Source organism: Bos javanicus, chromosome 2 (genome assembly GCF_032452875.1).
Source record: "Bos javanicus breed banteng chromosome 2, ARS-OSU_banteng_1.0, whole genome shotgun sequence".
Classification (NCBI taxonomy): domain Eukaryota; kingdom Metazoa; phylum Chordata; class Mammalia; order Artiodactyla; family Bovidae; genus Bos; species Bos javanicus.
The window spans coordinates 94,956,836-94,969,907 of record NC_083869.1 but is presented as its reverse complement, the minus strand read 5'-3'; the positions used below and the strand labels follow the sequence as shown (position 1 = coordinate 94,969,907).

General features: G+C 39.2%; 1 protein-coding gene across 6 annotated transcripts in view; it reads right to left on the bottom strand.

The window, feature by feature from the left end:
* Positions 1-13,072, bottom strand: part of ADAM23 (ADAM metallopeptidase domain 23) — a 197,206-nt gene that overhangs the window by 20,437 nt on the left and 163,697 nt on the right. For all 6 annotated transcript variants that reach the window (XM_061382582.1, XM_061382619.1, XM_061382590.1 and 3 more), the window contains exons 22-24: positions 7,654-7,773; positions 5,663-5,831; positions 3,055-3,166 (exon numbers count right to left, since the gene is read on the bottom strand). In XM_061382582.1, the coding sequence (XP_061238566.1) occupies positions 3,055-3,166; positions 5,663-5,831; positions 7,654-7,773 (401 nt within the window). The remainder of the gene's footprint in view (positions 1-3,054; positions 3,167-5,662; positions 5,832-7,653; positions 7,774-13,072) is intronic.

Here is a 13,072-nt window from a genome sequence, read left to right as displayed (position 1 = left end):
GACTGACTTCAATGACAATACTTTCCTGTGTGTTATTCATCCCTACCCGGATGAAGTTGAATTTTTATTCTTTTAGTAACCTGTAGTTAAAATGAAAGAAATACTGAAAACACATTGGTTCGTTTCTCATTTCCTCGAATCAAAGAGTCACAGAATTCACCTTTAGTTTTTACTAATTTAATTTTGATCCAAAGAGATGTAGTTGGGTACAATTCATCTTTTATGATAAAATCTCATGATTTAAAAAGAAATATTTTCATTCTGTTTCTTAAATTTTTTTTCTTCTTAACAAGGAAGTACATTGAAATTAAATAAGTATTTTTTAATGCCCACTCACCATATCTCTACAGAAAAGCCCTTATCTACAAATATGACAAGTTAGTTCATTGTGGATGTTGCTCATTATTTATGGCAAGTATTTAGGGAGGGTCCAAAGACTGTGCTCAGTAAGTCAAGTGTCAACCAAACTAATCCAGTCATGAGAAAATGCAGAACATGAAGTTATAGAGGAAAACCTTGGCACCTCACACAGGTGTTGAACCTACGGTCAGGGAAGTACTGATGGTTTCAGTACCTTGAGTTTGTTACCTGTTACTCTTCAGCAAGGCAATACAACAAATGGATTCTGATAAACTGAAAATCAGTGTTAACATGCACCATTTCACTTCTTTTACATATTCCCAAATAGAAGGGATACAGTATTCATAGAGTGCCTACCATGTGCAAGGATGTGCTGACTTTTAAATAGTATAGAATCAATAAATATTTGCTATCTGGATTTTAAAAACAGAAGTAAAGAATCTAGTTTATCTCTTACCGTCTTCTTTAATCAGAATATCAAAATTAGAACTATAAAATCTACAGTAAAGTGTTTAAATTTTCATTTCAGTTGTTTTCCATTTTCCTAGTGTATTAATGGAATTTTCTATAGAGGCTGAAAAGATATAAATGGACAGTACAGATAGAGCCATTATTAGTTGTTCTAAAACTGCTTGACTTTTTCTGGAAATCTGATAATTTACAATAGTAACTGCTCTTTATTTATATCAATTAATACCTTTTTCTCAAATGAATCAAGATTATTAAAGACTCATGAAGATTTTAACAATTTTAGAACCCATGGGTAGGTTTATTCAAATGATTCCACTGTCTTCATTAAGAATTAAGTAACAAAGAAAATATGCAACAGGAAAGAAATAAACCAGAATGCTAATATTGATTACCTCTGAGTTACTAGATTAAGAGGGATTTTTACCTTCTTTTTAACCTTTTCTGTATTTTCAAAATTTTCTATAATAAACATGTATTACTTGAATGATCAAGAAGGTTATCTTTAAAAGATAACGAAGACCAGCACCACATTAAATGGGAAAAAAGCAGAACAAAACAAAAGGCAGCTAGGGATCTTCTCTTCTCTAGAATGTACTTGTTTACTTTATGCCTTCAAATAAGTTTTTTAGGCATGGGTGAGTGAAGGAATGGAGAAGAGAGAGAACAAATTAATAATTCCTTATGAAAAAGAACAAAGTCTAAGCCACTTCAGCTGTGCTCATCTGTTCAGGCATACTTACACATCACTTGAGAAAACAGCATTTAGATCTTTAAGAGAATCACAGACATGGAGAGAAAATTTGGAAAGAATGAATCTCTCCTTGTCAGAAGCTAAATATTCTCTAAATCGAAGTTCTGAAGGTGGATCCGAGAATTTTTCATACTAATTTTAAAGCAATAAAAGACTAAATGTAAAAGTGGAATTCGTTCCTTTTTTATAATGGTTCCTTTTTATAACTAGAAGGAGAACAGAAATAGATTGTGAGGGTGTGCTTGTGATTCTTATAGAATGTTAACATCGTGGCATAATAAGCAAATGCATGAAGTGTTTTAACACCCACTCCTACTGAACATTACACATGCATGCAAATCAGCCTGAATCTCTTCAGGAACTGAGGACTATGGAACTTTATATACTTTCGAAATCATAGCTTCCCGTATGGACAGTACTGAAGCTTGAGTTTAAAGGTGCTTTCATCCAAAATTAAGCAGATCAAAATGACACTATTTCTATATATATTTTTCCTACCTGCAGGAAAAAAGTATGATAGTTATTTATGAAATACTGTTAGCAGTACCATGAGAAGGAAGAACCTGATGTATAATACAATGCCCACTGGTGTACAGTATCCTTTCCAATGATTTTTTGGTTTCTCAGGTACAATATTATAGTAAGTCTACTGTAATTGATGACTTCACCAGCTCTTTGAAAATCATAAAAGGGGTTGGGAATGGGGAGAATAAGGAGAAAGTGACTACCACATTTAGATGACACAGGCTACATTATAACACGGTAGCAGAAGGCCTGAGATCGGGCATTTGTGATCTCAGGTTACCTGAGATCCTGGCCCAGCCCTGCCTCTGGTTACCTTAGTAACCATAGGATGTCACTTGACCTCAGGGACTGAGAGTTCCCATCTGCAAAATGAGGGTGGTTCTAGATGACCACTGAGTCTCCTTCCAATTCTAAAATTCTCATTTTTCTCCTTTTAATGTTGATTAAAACAAAGGTCCAGATCTTTCAAGTTTGCTTTGCTGTGTTAAAGTTCTGTGAAGAACTCCAGTTTCTTCCTAATCAAAGTGTGCTTAAACAGAACATAGGAGACTACAACTTCCCTCCGGAAGAACTCAAGTACTGAGGAATGACCAGAGTCTCATGTAAGTGAAAAAGAGTTCATCTATTTAAAAAACTGATTTAGCTTCAACCAACTATAAAATGATTAACATTTGTGATTATGGAAGAATGAGATTTACAGGAAAGAAAGGAAATTGGTGTATTTACCTCTTCCTAATTCCAGTTCTAGACTAAGGGGTAACTTAAGCAATTTTTTCAATGTCATATCCAAGAACCCTTAATTTTGCAGGAACATGAATCAGACATTTTAATGACAAAAAGAGATATTCTTATGTGTCTCCAGAAAACCTATGAACTTGTTATATTGGCACCTGGAAGGATACTAATGAATTCAGTATGCAAGGAATTGAAACTGAAATCACACAAACCCTTGGGTCCTTCGTCTTTGGGGGGGTGCAGGTTCCTAACTGGATCCCGGATACTGCAGTCTGTCCCTGCCCAGGTGAAATCGCAGATGCAGGTGGCTTCATTACTACACACCTGTGAGAACAAAGAACAGAGATGGGGCATTTTCACCATACTTGGTAGAATGATGGTGGTAAATGTAAAAGACACATGGGACAGGGTAGAAGCTTTAAAACCATTTGAAATTTTTAAGTCTCCCCTGGTTTTGTTTTTTGGGTTTTGTTTTTTATTTTTGGTTGTGCTGGGTCTTCGCTGCTGCACAGGCTTTTTCTCTAATTGCAGTGAGCGGGAGCTAGTCTCTAGTTGCCCTGCATGGGCTTCTCATCGCAGTGTCTTCTCTTGTCGCAGAGCATGAGCTCTATGGCATGTGAGCTTCAGAGTTGCGGCAGGTGGGCTCAGTAGCTGAAGGTTGGAGGCTCTAGAGCACAGGCCCAGCAGTTGTGGTGCACGGGCTTAGCTGTTCTGTGGCATGTGGGATCTTCCCAGACCAGGAGGATTCTTAGCACTGATCCATCAGCGAAGCCCCTCCCCTGGTTCTGAATACTAGACAATGTATAGATCCAATACTTGGGTGATATTTTTTCAGTTAATCTTAGAAAAATCAAAGATTAAAAGGAAGAAATTTTCAAATTAAATGTTAATTACTGGTGTTGATATTATTTAAGTACACACATCTGACAAGGTAGCTTTTTCAGAAGTAGTTGCTTCTAGAAACATACCTTAGAAACAATATGCTTAATTCAAGAAATTAATACATGTTGGATTTAAAAGGCATTGCCAGAGATGAAGTACCAGGAGACATAAATCACCAACGCACTGCATTACCTCAGCGTGCCCAACACAGCAGTCATTTGGTGGTGCCCTCCCAGCCAAACAAGCGCCCCCCCACCACCACCTTCCCTGTCTGCCTGCACTGTCGCTCCTCGCTCAGTCAGCCTGGCTGAAGACCCTCCTAGAGTGATCTCTGCCCCTCTCTCTGCCCCTGGAATGGACCTGTAATTTAGATGGAATAAATAACCATCCACAAACTGGAGACAGAGTAGTTTAAATCCCTATCTGCCTGTGACATACATTCAGAGATAGATTGTTTAGAGATGATAAAATTGAATTTAAGCTTATGGATATAAGAAGCTCTTTAATCTGAAATGATATAATGTGATGATGATAATTAACACACTGAATTTAAGCTTTTATTCAACAAGATGAAGAAGTCGGGGTGGGTAATGGAGAATCATGAACCTTTTTATGCATTAAGTTTTATATATAATGTTTTCAGAGCAATAACTGAGTAGCTGAGTGGTCTGCCCAGTGCTTTTACTTCTGTTATTGTTTTTAGTAGCTAAGTCATATCCAACTCTCCTGCAACCCCATGGACTGTAGCCCACCAGGCTTCTCTGTCCATCAGATTTCCCAGGCAGGAATACTCAGTGGGTTGCCGTTTCCTTCTCCAGGAGAACTTCCTGGCCCAGGGATCAAACCTGCATCTCCTGCATTGGAAGGCAGATTCTTTACCACTGAGCCACCAGGGAAGCTTTTAATTTACTATAGCAATTATTGAATATTTACTACATTGATTATGTGCTAGGTACTTATACTCAGTGCTTTGTGCATAACATCTCATTTAATCACTAGCACCCTGATGATTGAGAGAGGCTGAGTGACTTGCCCAAAGTAACTGGGATAAAAAGAAGCAGAGTCAGGATTCAAACTCGGGATCCTTTCTAGCTACAAAATCCACACTCTTGATCATTAGTCTCTACTACCTGCTCGTGAGTCTAAGTCATTGGGCATAAGCTCCTTATGCCTTTCTACCTTGTGTGTGACATATCACTCATTTAGTTATCTATATTTTGGATTATTTTTACCTTTGCTGCAGCATCTTCCTTTGATATGATCGCTCTGAGTTTCTTCATGTCTTTTACCATTTTTGAATTCTGTATAAATTTTGAACTATCTTTCTTCTACTAAATCCAATTTAAATAATCACTAAAATGTGTTTCTAGGTAATAAACTTAGGTTTGCCAGGAAGTACCTGCCCCAACACTTTGTGCCCAGAATTTAAAGATATATGCAGGTGTGTGTAGAGAGCACAGCTTCTCTTTTGCTGGCAATGGTCCAAGCATAACTGTCCAACTTTAAACATGTGAATTATAGCAGTGATCCAACCTCTAGTCTAGTGTGATCTTCAACACATAGATACTCAGTATGCACGTTGAGTAGTTGAGGAGCTGAAAGGGAATTACTGAAAAGTGTAAATTATTATGAATGGTGCAAAGCAGTCACATAGGGTCTATAGTTTCTTTAGGAATCACATCATTTTTCTACTAACTCCTTGGATTCCAAAAGACTGTGGTGAATAAAAATACACAAAGTGATAAAAAAAAAACCAACAAAACTAAAACCATATCAACACATTTAGGTGTTAGTCTTAGAAGATAAGGATATAAGGAAAAAATCATAGTCAGTGCCTAGAGTCACAGAAGGAGAATGGCTGGACCAGAAGTCCAACCACTGTGAACTTGGAGGATGTTAGACAAGGAAGATGTGAGCTGGACACTGATGTCTACTTACCCCATGGCCTGAACACACTTTACCCTTGGAATCGAGGGGGCAGCTGCTCATATTTAGGGCCTGAATCTGTAGACACTTCCGTTCTAAACACATCATAGATGGGCCACATGGTGTTCCATCTTCGACATAGCCCACATCTGTATCATCATCTAAAACCACATGAGCACCACTAAAAAGAAAAAGATAGTCATACAGTCATTAGCACCACACTTGGAAATATACCACCAACATGAGTGAGGTTTGCTATTCAGGAAACTGAAGAGGCTGTCAGTGGACGTGGATTTCTCCTAGCATTTCTCGACTTTTCCTTGCACCCTTTCTCCACCTCCCCTTAGTAAGAGAGCTTGATAAAAGAAACTGCCTTTCAGTAGCATTATTGCTCTGCACTTCATCAGAACAAAAATATGTCGTTTGCACGAAGTGTGTTCTAAACCTTTCCTTGTTTGCAAGCCAACGTTAAGACTAAAGGAGACGTGTGCATAAGAACAACAGAAGCAATCCTATCATTAACACTCCAAGACACTCTGATACAAAAAGGCAGGTGTTGGGCATAGAAAGCAACTGAAAACATCTGGAAAATTATTACTTTAGAAGGCTGGATTATTCATGGTTGAAAAAAACAAGCCGATTCCTCTCTATTGATACATACTTCTAAAATCTCAAAGCTAAGGACAACTGGAATTTGAATAATAATCAATGTTATAATTACTAATTAGATACCTTGCTTAATATTTTTAAAATATTAAAATATTTTAATATCTAAAAATTTTTTAAATATACTGGTTTAGACTATAACAATATAATTTAACAAGGTTGTTGCATCTAAAGGTGTGTGAAAACTTACACACTCAAAGGAAGCTTCTGTGCATCAAAGTAACTGCATTTGAATACTACAAATTTATCCAGGAAGGATCTTCTTGTCTAAGACCCTATTCAAATTGTCTTTAGAGCCATTTAAAAGACAGGAAATCAGCAACCATTTGACCAACATAGCAATATCCAATGTGGCTATCCAGTTGATTTACCAAATTTTGTTCAAAATTATTTAGGGATGATTCTAAATCTTACATTCACCTATGTAAGATGAAGTTTTGCTATTTGGGGGATACTAAAGATAAACATTACATATCCTGAGGGCAATTTGTAGGGGGAATCCCAAAAGTGTTTTGGGCAATGGACATTATCATTTGAATGAGAGCATAGCATCTTAGAATTACAACTCCTTTAATGGGAACAATATTATTTAAAATATAATATGACTCCCAGTGTTAAAAAAAACAAGTCTTGTATCTTCTGTGCCTTGTACTCACAGATAATTGGATATAAAATGATTGACTAGAGCTATAAATATTTTAGTATATACTTTCTATGGGCTTCCCTGGTGGCTCAGATGGTAAAGAATCCACATGCAATGTGAGAGACCTGGGTTTGATCCCTCAGTTGGGAAGATTCCCTGGAGAAGGGAATTGTTACCCACTCCACTATTCTTGCCTGGAGAATTCCATGGACAGAGGAGCCTGGTGGGCTACAGTCCATGGGGTCGCAAAGAGGTGGACACGACTGAGCAACTTTCAGTTTCACTTCACTATACTTTCTATATGTGATTAGGTTTCAATTAATCTTCTAAACCAAGCACGTAGAGTATAGCTTAAATTCTCTTTTGTCACAAAAAATAAAACATACAATGTTCAAACAGTGACATATTTTAATGCTCAAAACTTTAATCATATTCAAAATGAATATCATAAAATTCTACTTTTAAAATTATAAATACAAAGAATGTCTCCCTACTAATAACTGGCATAATCTTTAAGCAAATACAATGTCCAAATTGATATATAACTTTGTTTTTTAAATGCCTTTCAATACACAAAGTGATAATAAAATCTAAGTTGTTATTTCTCTCATGAAAAATAGAAATATTTCCCTTGATTTTTTTCTAATTTGTAACTCTCATGATTCATTAGGCTTGCCAACATTTACTGTGTTACCTGCAGTCAATCACCCGGCCTTGGTGGTAGAAGGAAGTTGGGATGATCTCACCCTGAAGTTGACCGATACGTGGCGCTCGAGTAAGGTTGGTGCAGAGTAAAAATCCACAGAACACATCACTGAACATATTAAACAAAAAAGAACAAGACAGGAGGAATCACTGAAAAAATCAAAATTATTTGGTCCACAAATATTTAAAAATGGGAAATATTCCCTTTCCTTCTAAATGAAAACATTTGTTTAGATACTGTTGGTTGGTAAACTGCACCCCCCCACCCCACCGCCCCACTTCCTAAAAGGATCAAAGCTTGTGTAAGGTAGTAAAGTAACCAGCTCTGAGAGATGGCTCATGACTGGTGTCAGAACCTATCATGACACCCTCATTCTCTACACCCAGTTACTGAGCCATGCCTCCTTCCCATGCTCCTAGAGCTAAGAGTGGCCCTTGGAATGTTGAGATGTGAAGAAAAGCCCAATAGGGAGTTGCTGGGGAGAATTTTATGCTCTGGACAGGCTTTTAGAGCCTGACACGGAGAAGGTCTTTTGTTGCTACCCCTGCTTCCTGCTTTTGAATGCGGAACTTTGGCATTCAGCTTGCAATCGTGAATTCACATGTAAAGATACAAAGTGAACATGCTAAGTATTACAGAGAAGAGAGGCAGAAATCATCTGGGTCCTTGGTGACATTGTTAAATGACTCACTCACCATGAGGACACCTACCTCCAGAGTATTTGTTAAGTAAACAATGAACTCCTTAAAAAATGTGCAAAGAATTGAAGTGGCATATCACACACATACAATCCATGTCCAGTAAATGCATGAAAATGTACTATTCCATTCATAAATGCAAATTAAAGCCACAATAATAAAGCAATTCACACCCAGCAGAATACATAAAACGTCTGATGACACCAAGTGTTGGTGAGAATACAGTACAGTGCAACAAAATGCTCTTATACAAATTATCAGTGGTAGCATTTACTAGCAGAGAAGGCAACAGCACCCCACTCCAGTACTCCTGCCTGGAAAATCCCATGGATAGAGGAGCCTGGTAGGCTGCGGCCCATGGGGTCATGAAGAGTTGGACATTACTGAGCAACTTCACTTTCACTTTTCACTTTCATGCATTGGAGAAGGAAATGGCAACCCACTCCAGTGGGTTCTTGCCTGGAGAATCCCAGGGACAGGGCAGCCTGATGGGCTGCTGTCTATGGTGTCGCACAGAGTTGGACACGACTGAAGTGACTTAGCAGCAGCAGCATTTACTAGCACAACCATTTTAGAAAATAGTGTCACACCATCTAGTGACACTGAGAATATACATCCCCTATGACTTAGCAATTTTTCTTCCAGGAATGGACTTAGAAAAATATGTACAAATGAGAACTAAGTTACAAGTACCAGAATGTTCACAGTAGCATGATTCCTAATAGCCAAGACATGGAAACAATCTAAATGTCTGTCAACACAAAATGGAGAAGGTATATACCTATAAATATGAATGAAAATGAAATAAAAGAATAATAAATATGAATCTACGGCTACACACACCATGGAAAATTCTCAAAATAATGAACTTAAGAAGCAAAATACAAAATAATACATGAAACATGATTCCTTTTATATAAAGCTACCAAAATTTTAGGCAAAGTAAACTGTTTAGGGCTGAAAACTTGAGCAGTATATGTCTAAAGAAAACTAAGAAAGCAACTGCCATAAAATTGAGGACAACAGTACCTTCAGGAGAGAGACAGGGGTTGTGAGAGTGAAGAATACATCCTGGGATGCACTGTTTCTTGATTCATAGAGGGGTTACATGAAAGTTCACTTTGCATTTATTTGGCAAAATGTATATTTGTGTGTGTATATATACATATATATGTGTGTGTGTGCGTGTGTGTGTATATATATATATATTTCCATGTTCAAGGTCAGGAGAGGCGGCAACGAGGAGATACCCCTCGTCCAAGGTAAGAGAAACCCAAGTAAGATGGTAGCTGTTGCAAGAGGGCATCAGAGGGCAGACACACTGAATCCATAATCACAGAAAACTAGTCAATCTAATCACACTAGGACCACAGCCTTGTCTAACTCAATGAAACTAAGCCATGTCCTGTGGGGCCACCCAAGATGGGCAGGCATGGTGGAGAGGTCTGACAGAATGTGGTCCACTGGAAAAGGGAATGGCAAACCACTTCAGTATTCTTGCCTTGAGAACCCCGTGAACAGTATGAAAAGGCAAAATGATAGGATACTGAAAGAGAAACTCCCCAGGTCAGTAGGTGCCCAATATGCTACTGGAGATCAGTGGAGAAATAACTCCAGAAAGACTGAAGGGATGGAGCCAAAGCAAAAACAATACCCAGTTGTGGATGTGACTGGTGATAGAAGCAAGGTCCGATGCTGTAAAGAGCAATATTGCATAGGAACCTGGAATGTCAGGTCCATGAATCACGGCAAATTGGAAGTGGTCAAACAGGAGATGGCAAGAGTGAATGTCGACATTCTAGGAATCAGCGAACTAAAATGGACTGGAATGGGTGAATTAACCTCAGATGACCATTATATCTACTACTGCGGACAGGAATCCCTCAGAAGAAATGGAGTAGCCATTATGGTCAACAAAGAGTTCGAAATGCAGTACTTGGATGCAATCTCAAAAACGACAGAATGATCTCTGTTCATCTCCAAGGCAAACCTTTCAATATCACAGTAATCCAAGTCTAAGCCCCAACCAGTAACGCTAAAGAAACTGAAGTTGAACGGCTCTATGAAGACCTACAAGACCTTTCAGAACTAACACCCAAAAAAGATGTCCTTTTCATTATAGGGGACTGGAATGCAAAAGTAGGAAGTCAAGAAACACCTGGAGTAACAGGCAAATTTGGCCTTGGAATACGGAATGAAGCAGGGCAAAGACTAATAGAGTTTTGCCAGGAAAATGCACTGGTCGTAGCAAACACCCTCTTCCAACAACACAAGAGAAGACTCTGCTGCTGCTGCTGCTGCTGCTAAGTCGCTTCAGTCCGACTCTGTGTGACCCCATAGACAGCAGCCCACCAGGCTCCCCATCCCTGGGATTCTCCAGGAAAGAACACTGGAGTGGGTTGCCATTTCCTTCTCCAGTGCATGAAAGCGAAAAATGAAAGTGAAGTCGCTCAGTCGAGCCCGATTCTTAGCGACCCCATGGACTGCAGCCTACCAGGCTCCTCCGTCCATGGGATTTTCCAGGCAAGAGTACTGGAGTGGGGTGCCATTGCCTTCTCCGAGAGAAGACTCTACACATGGACATCACCAGATGGTCAACACCAAAATCAGACTGATTATATTCTTTGCAGCCAAAGATGGAGAAGCTCTATACAGTCAACAAAAACTAGACCAGGAGCTGACTGTGGCTCAGATCATGAACTCCTCATTGCCAAATTCAGACTTAAATTGAAAGTAGGGAAAACCACTAGAGCATTTGGGTATGACCTAAATTAAATCCCTTATGATTATACAGTGGAAGTAAGAAACAGATTTGAGGGACTAGATCTGATAGATAGAGTGCCTGATGAACTATGGGTGGAGGTTCGTGACATTGTACAAGAGACAGGGATCAAGACCATCCCCATGGAAAAGAAATGCAAACAAGCAAAATGGCTGTCTGAGGAGGCCTTACAAATACCTGTGACAAGAAGAGAAGCGAAAAGCAAAAGAGAAAAGGAAAGATATAAGTATCTGAATGCAGAGTTCCAAAGAATAGCAAGGAGAGATAAGAAAGCCTTCCTCAGCGATCAATGCAAAGAAATAAAGGAAAACAACAGAATGGGAAAGACTAGAGATCTCTTCAAGAAAATTAGAGATACCAAGGGAACATTTCATGCAAAGATGGGCTTGATAAAGGACAGAAATGGTATGGACCTAAGAGAAACAGAAGATATTAAGAAGAGGTGGCAAGAATACACAGAAGAACTGTACAAAAAAGATCTTCACGACCAAGATAATCACGATGGTGTGATCACTCACCTAGAGCCAGACATCCTGGAATGTGAAGTCAAGGGGGCCTTAGAAAGCATCACTACGAACAAAGCTAGTGGAGGTGATGGATTTCCAGTTGAGCTATTTCAAATCCTGAAAGATGATGCTGTGAAAGTGCTTCACTCAATATGCCAGCAAATTTGGAAAACTCAGCAGTGGCCACAGGACTGGAAAAGGTCAGTTTTCATTCCAGGCCCAAGGAAAGGCAATGCCAAAGAATGCTCAAACTACCGCACAATTGCATGCATCTGACACGTTAGTAAAGTAATGCTCAAAATTCTCCAAGCCAGGTTTCAGCAATACATGAACCGTGAACTTCCAGATGTTCAAGCTGGTTTTAGAAAAGGCAGAGGAACCAGAGATCAAACTGCCAACATCTGCTGGATCATCGAAAAAGCAAGAGAGTTCCAGGAAGACATCTATTTCTGCTTTATTGACTATGCCAAAGCCTTTGACTATGTGGGTCACAATAAACTGTGGAAAATTCTTCAAGAGATGGGAATACCAGACCACCTGACCTGCCTCTTGAGAAACCTGTATGCAGGTCAGGAAGCAACAGTTAGAACTGGACATGGAACAACAGACTGGTTCCAAATAGGAAAAGGAGTCCGTCAAGGCTGTATATTATCACCCTGCTTATTTAACTTCTATGAAGAGTACATCATGAGAAACGCTGGGCTGGAAGTAGCACAAGCTGGAATCAAGATTGCCAGGAGAAATATCAATAACCTCAGATATGCAGATGACACCACCCTTACAGCAGAAAGTGAAGAGGAACTGAAAAGCCTCTTGATAAAAGTGAAAGCGGAGAGTGAAAAAGTTGGCTTAAAGCTTAACATTCAGAAACGAAGATCATGGCTTCTGGTCCCATCAGTTCATGGGAAATAGATGGGGCAACAGTGGAAACAGTGTCAGACTTTATTTTTTTAGGCTCCAAAATCACTGCAGATGGTGACTGCAGCCATGAAATTAAAAGACGCTTACTCCTTGGAAGAAAAGTTATGACCAACCTAGATAGCATATTAAAAAGCAGAGACATTACTTTGCTAACAAAGGTCCATCTGGTCAAGGCTATGGTTTTTCCTGTGATCATGTATGGATGTGAGAGTTGGACTGTGAAGAAGGCTGAGCGCTGAAGAATTGATGCTTTTGAACTGTGGTGTTGGAGAAGACTCTTGAGAGTCCCTTGGACTGCAAGGAGATCCAACCAGTCCATTCTGAAGGAGATTAGCCCTGGGATTTCTTTGGAAGGAATGATGCTAAAGCTGAAACTCCAGTACTTTGGCCACCTCATGCAAAGAGTTGACTCATTGGAAAAGACTGATGCTGGGAGGGATTGGGGGCAGGAGGAGAAGGGGACGACAGAGGATGAGATGGCTGGATGGCATCACTGACTC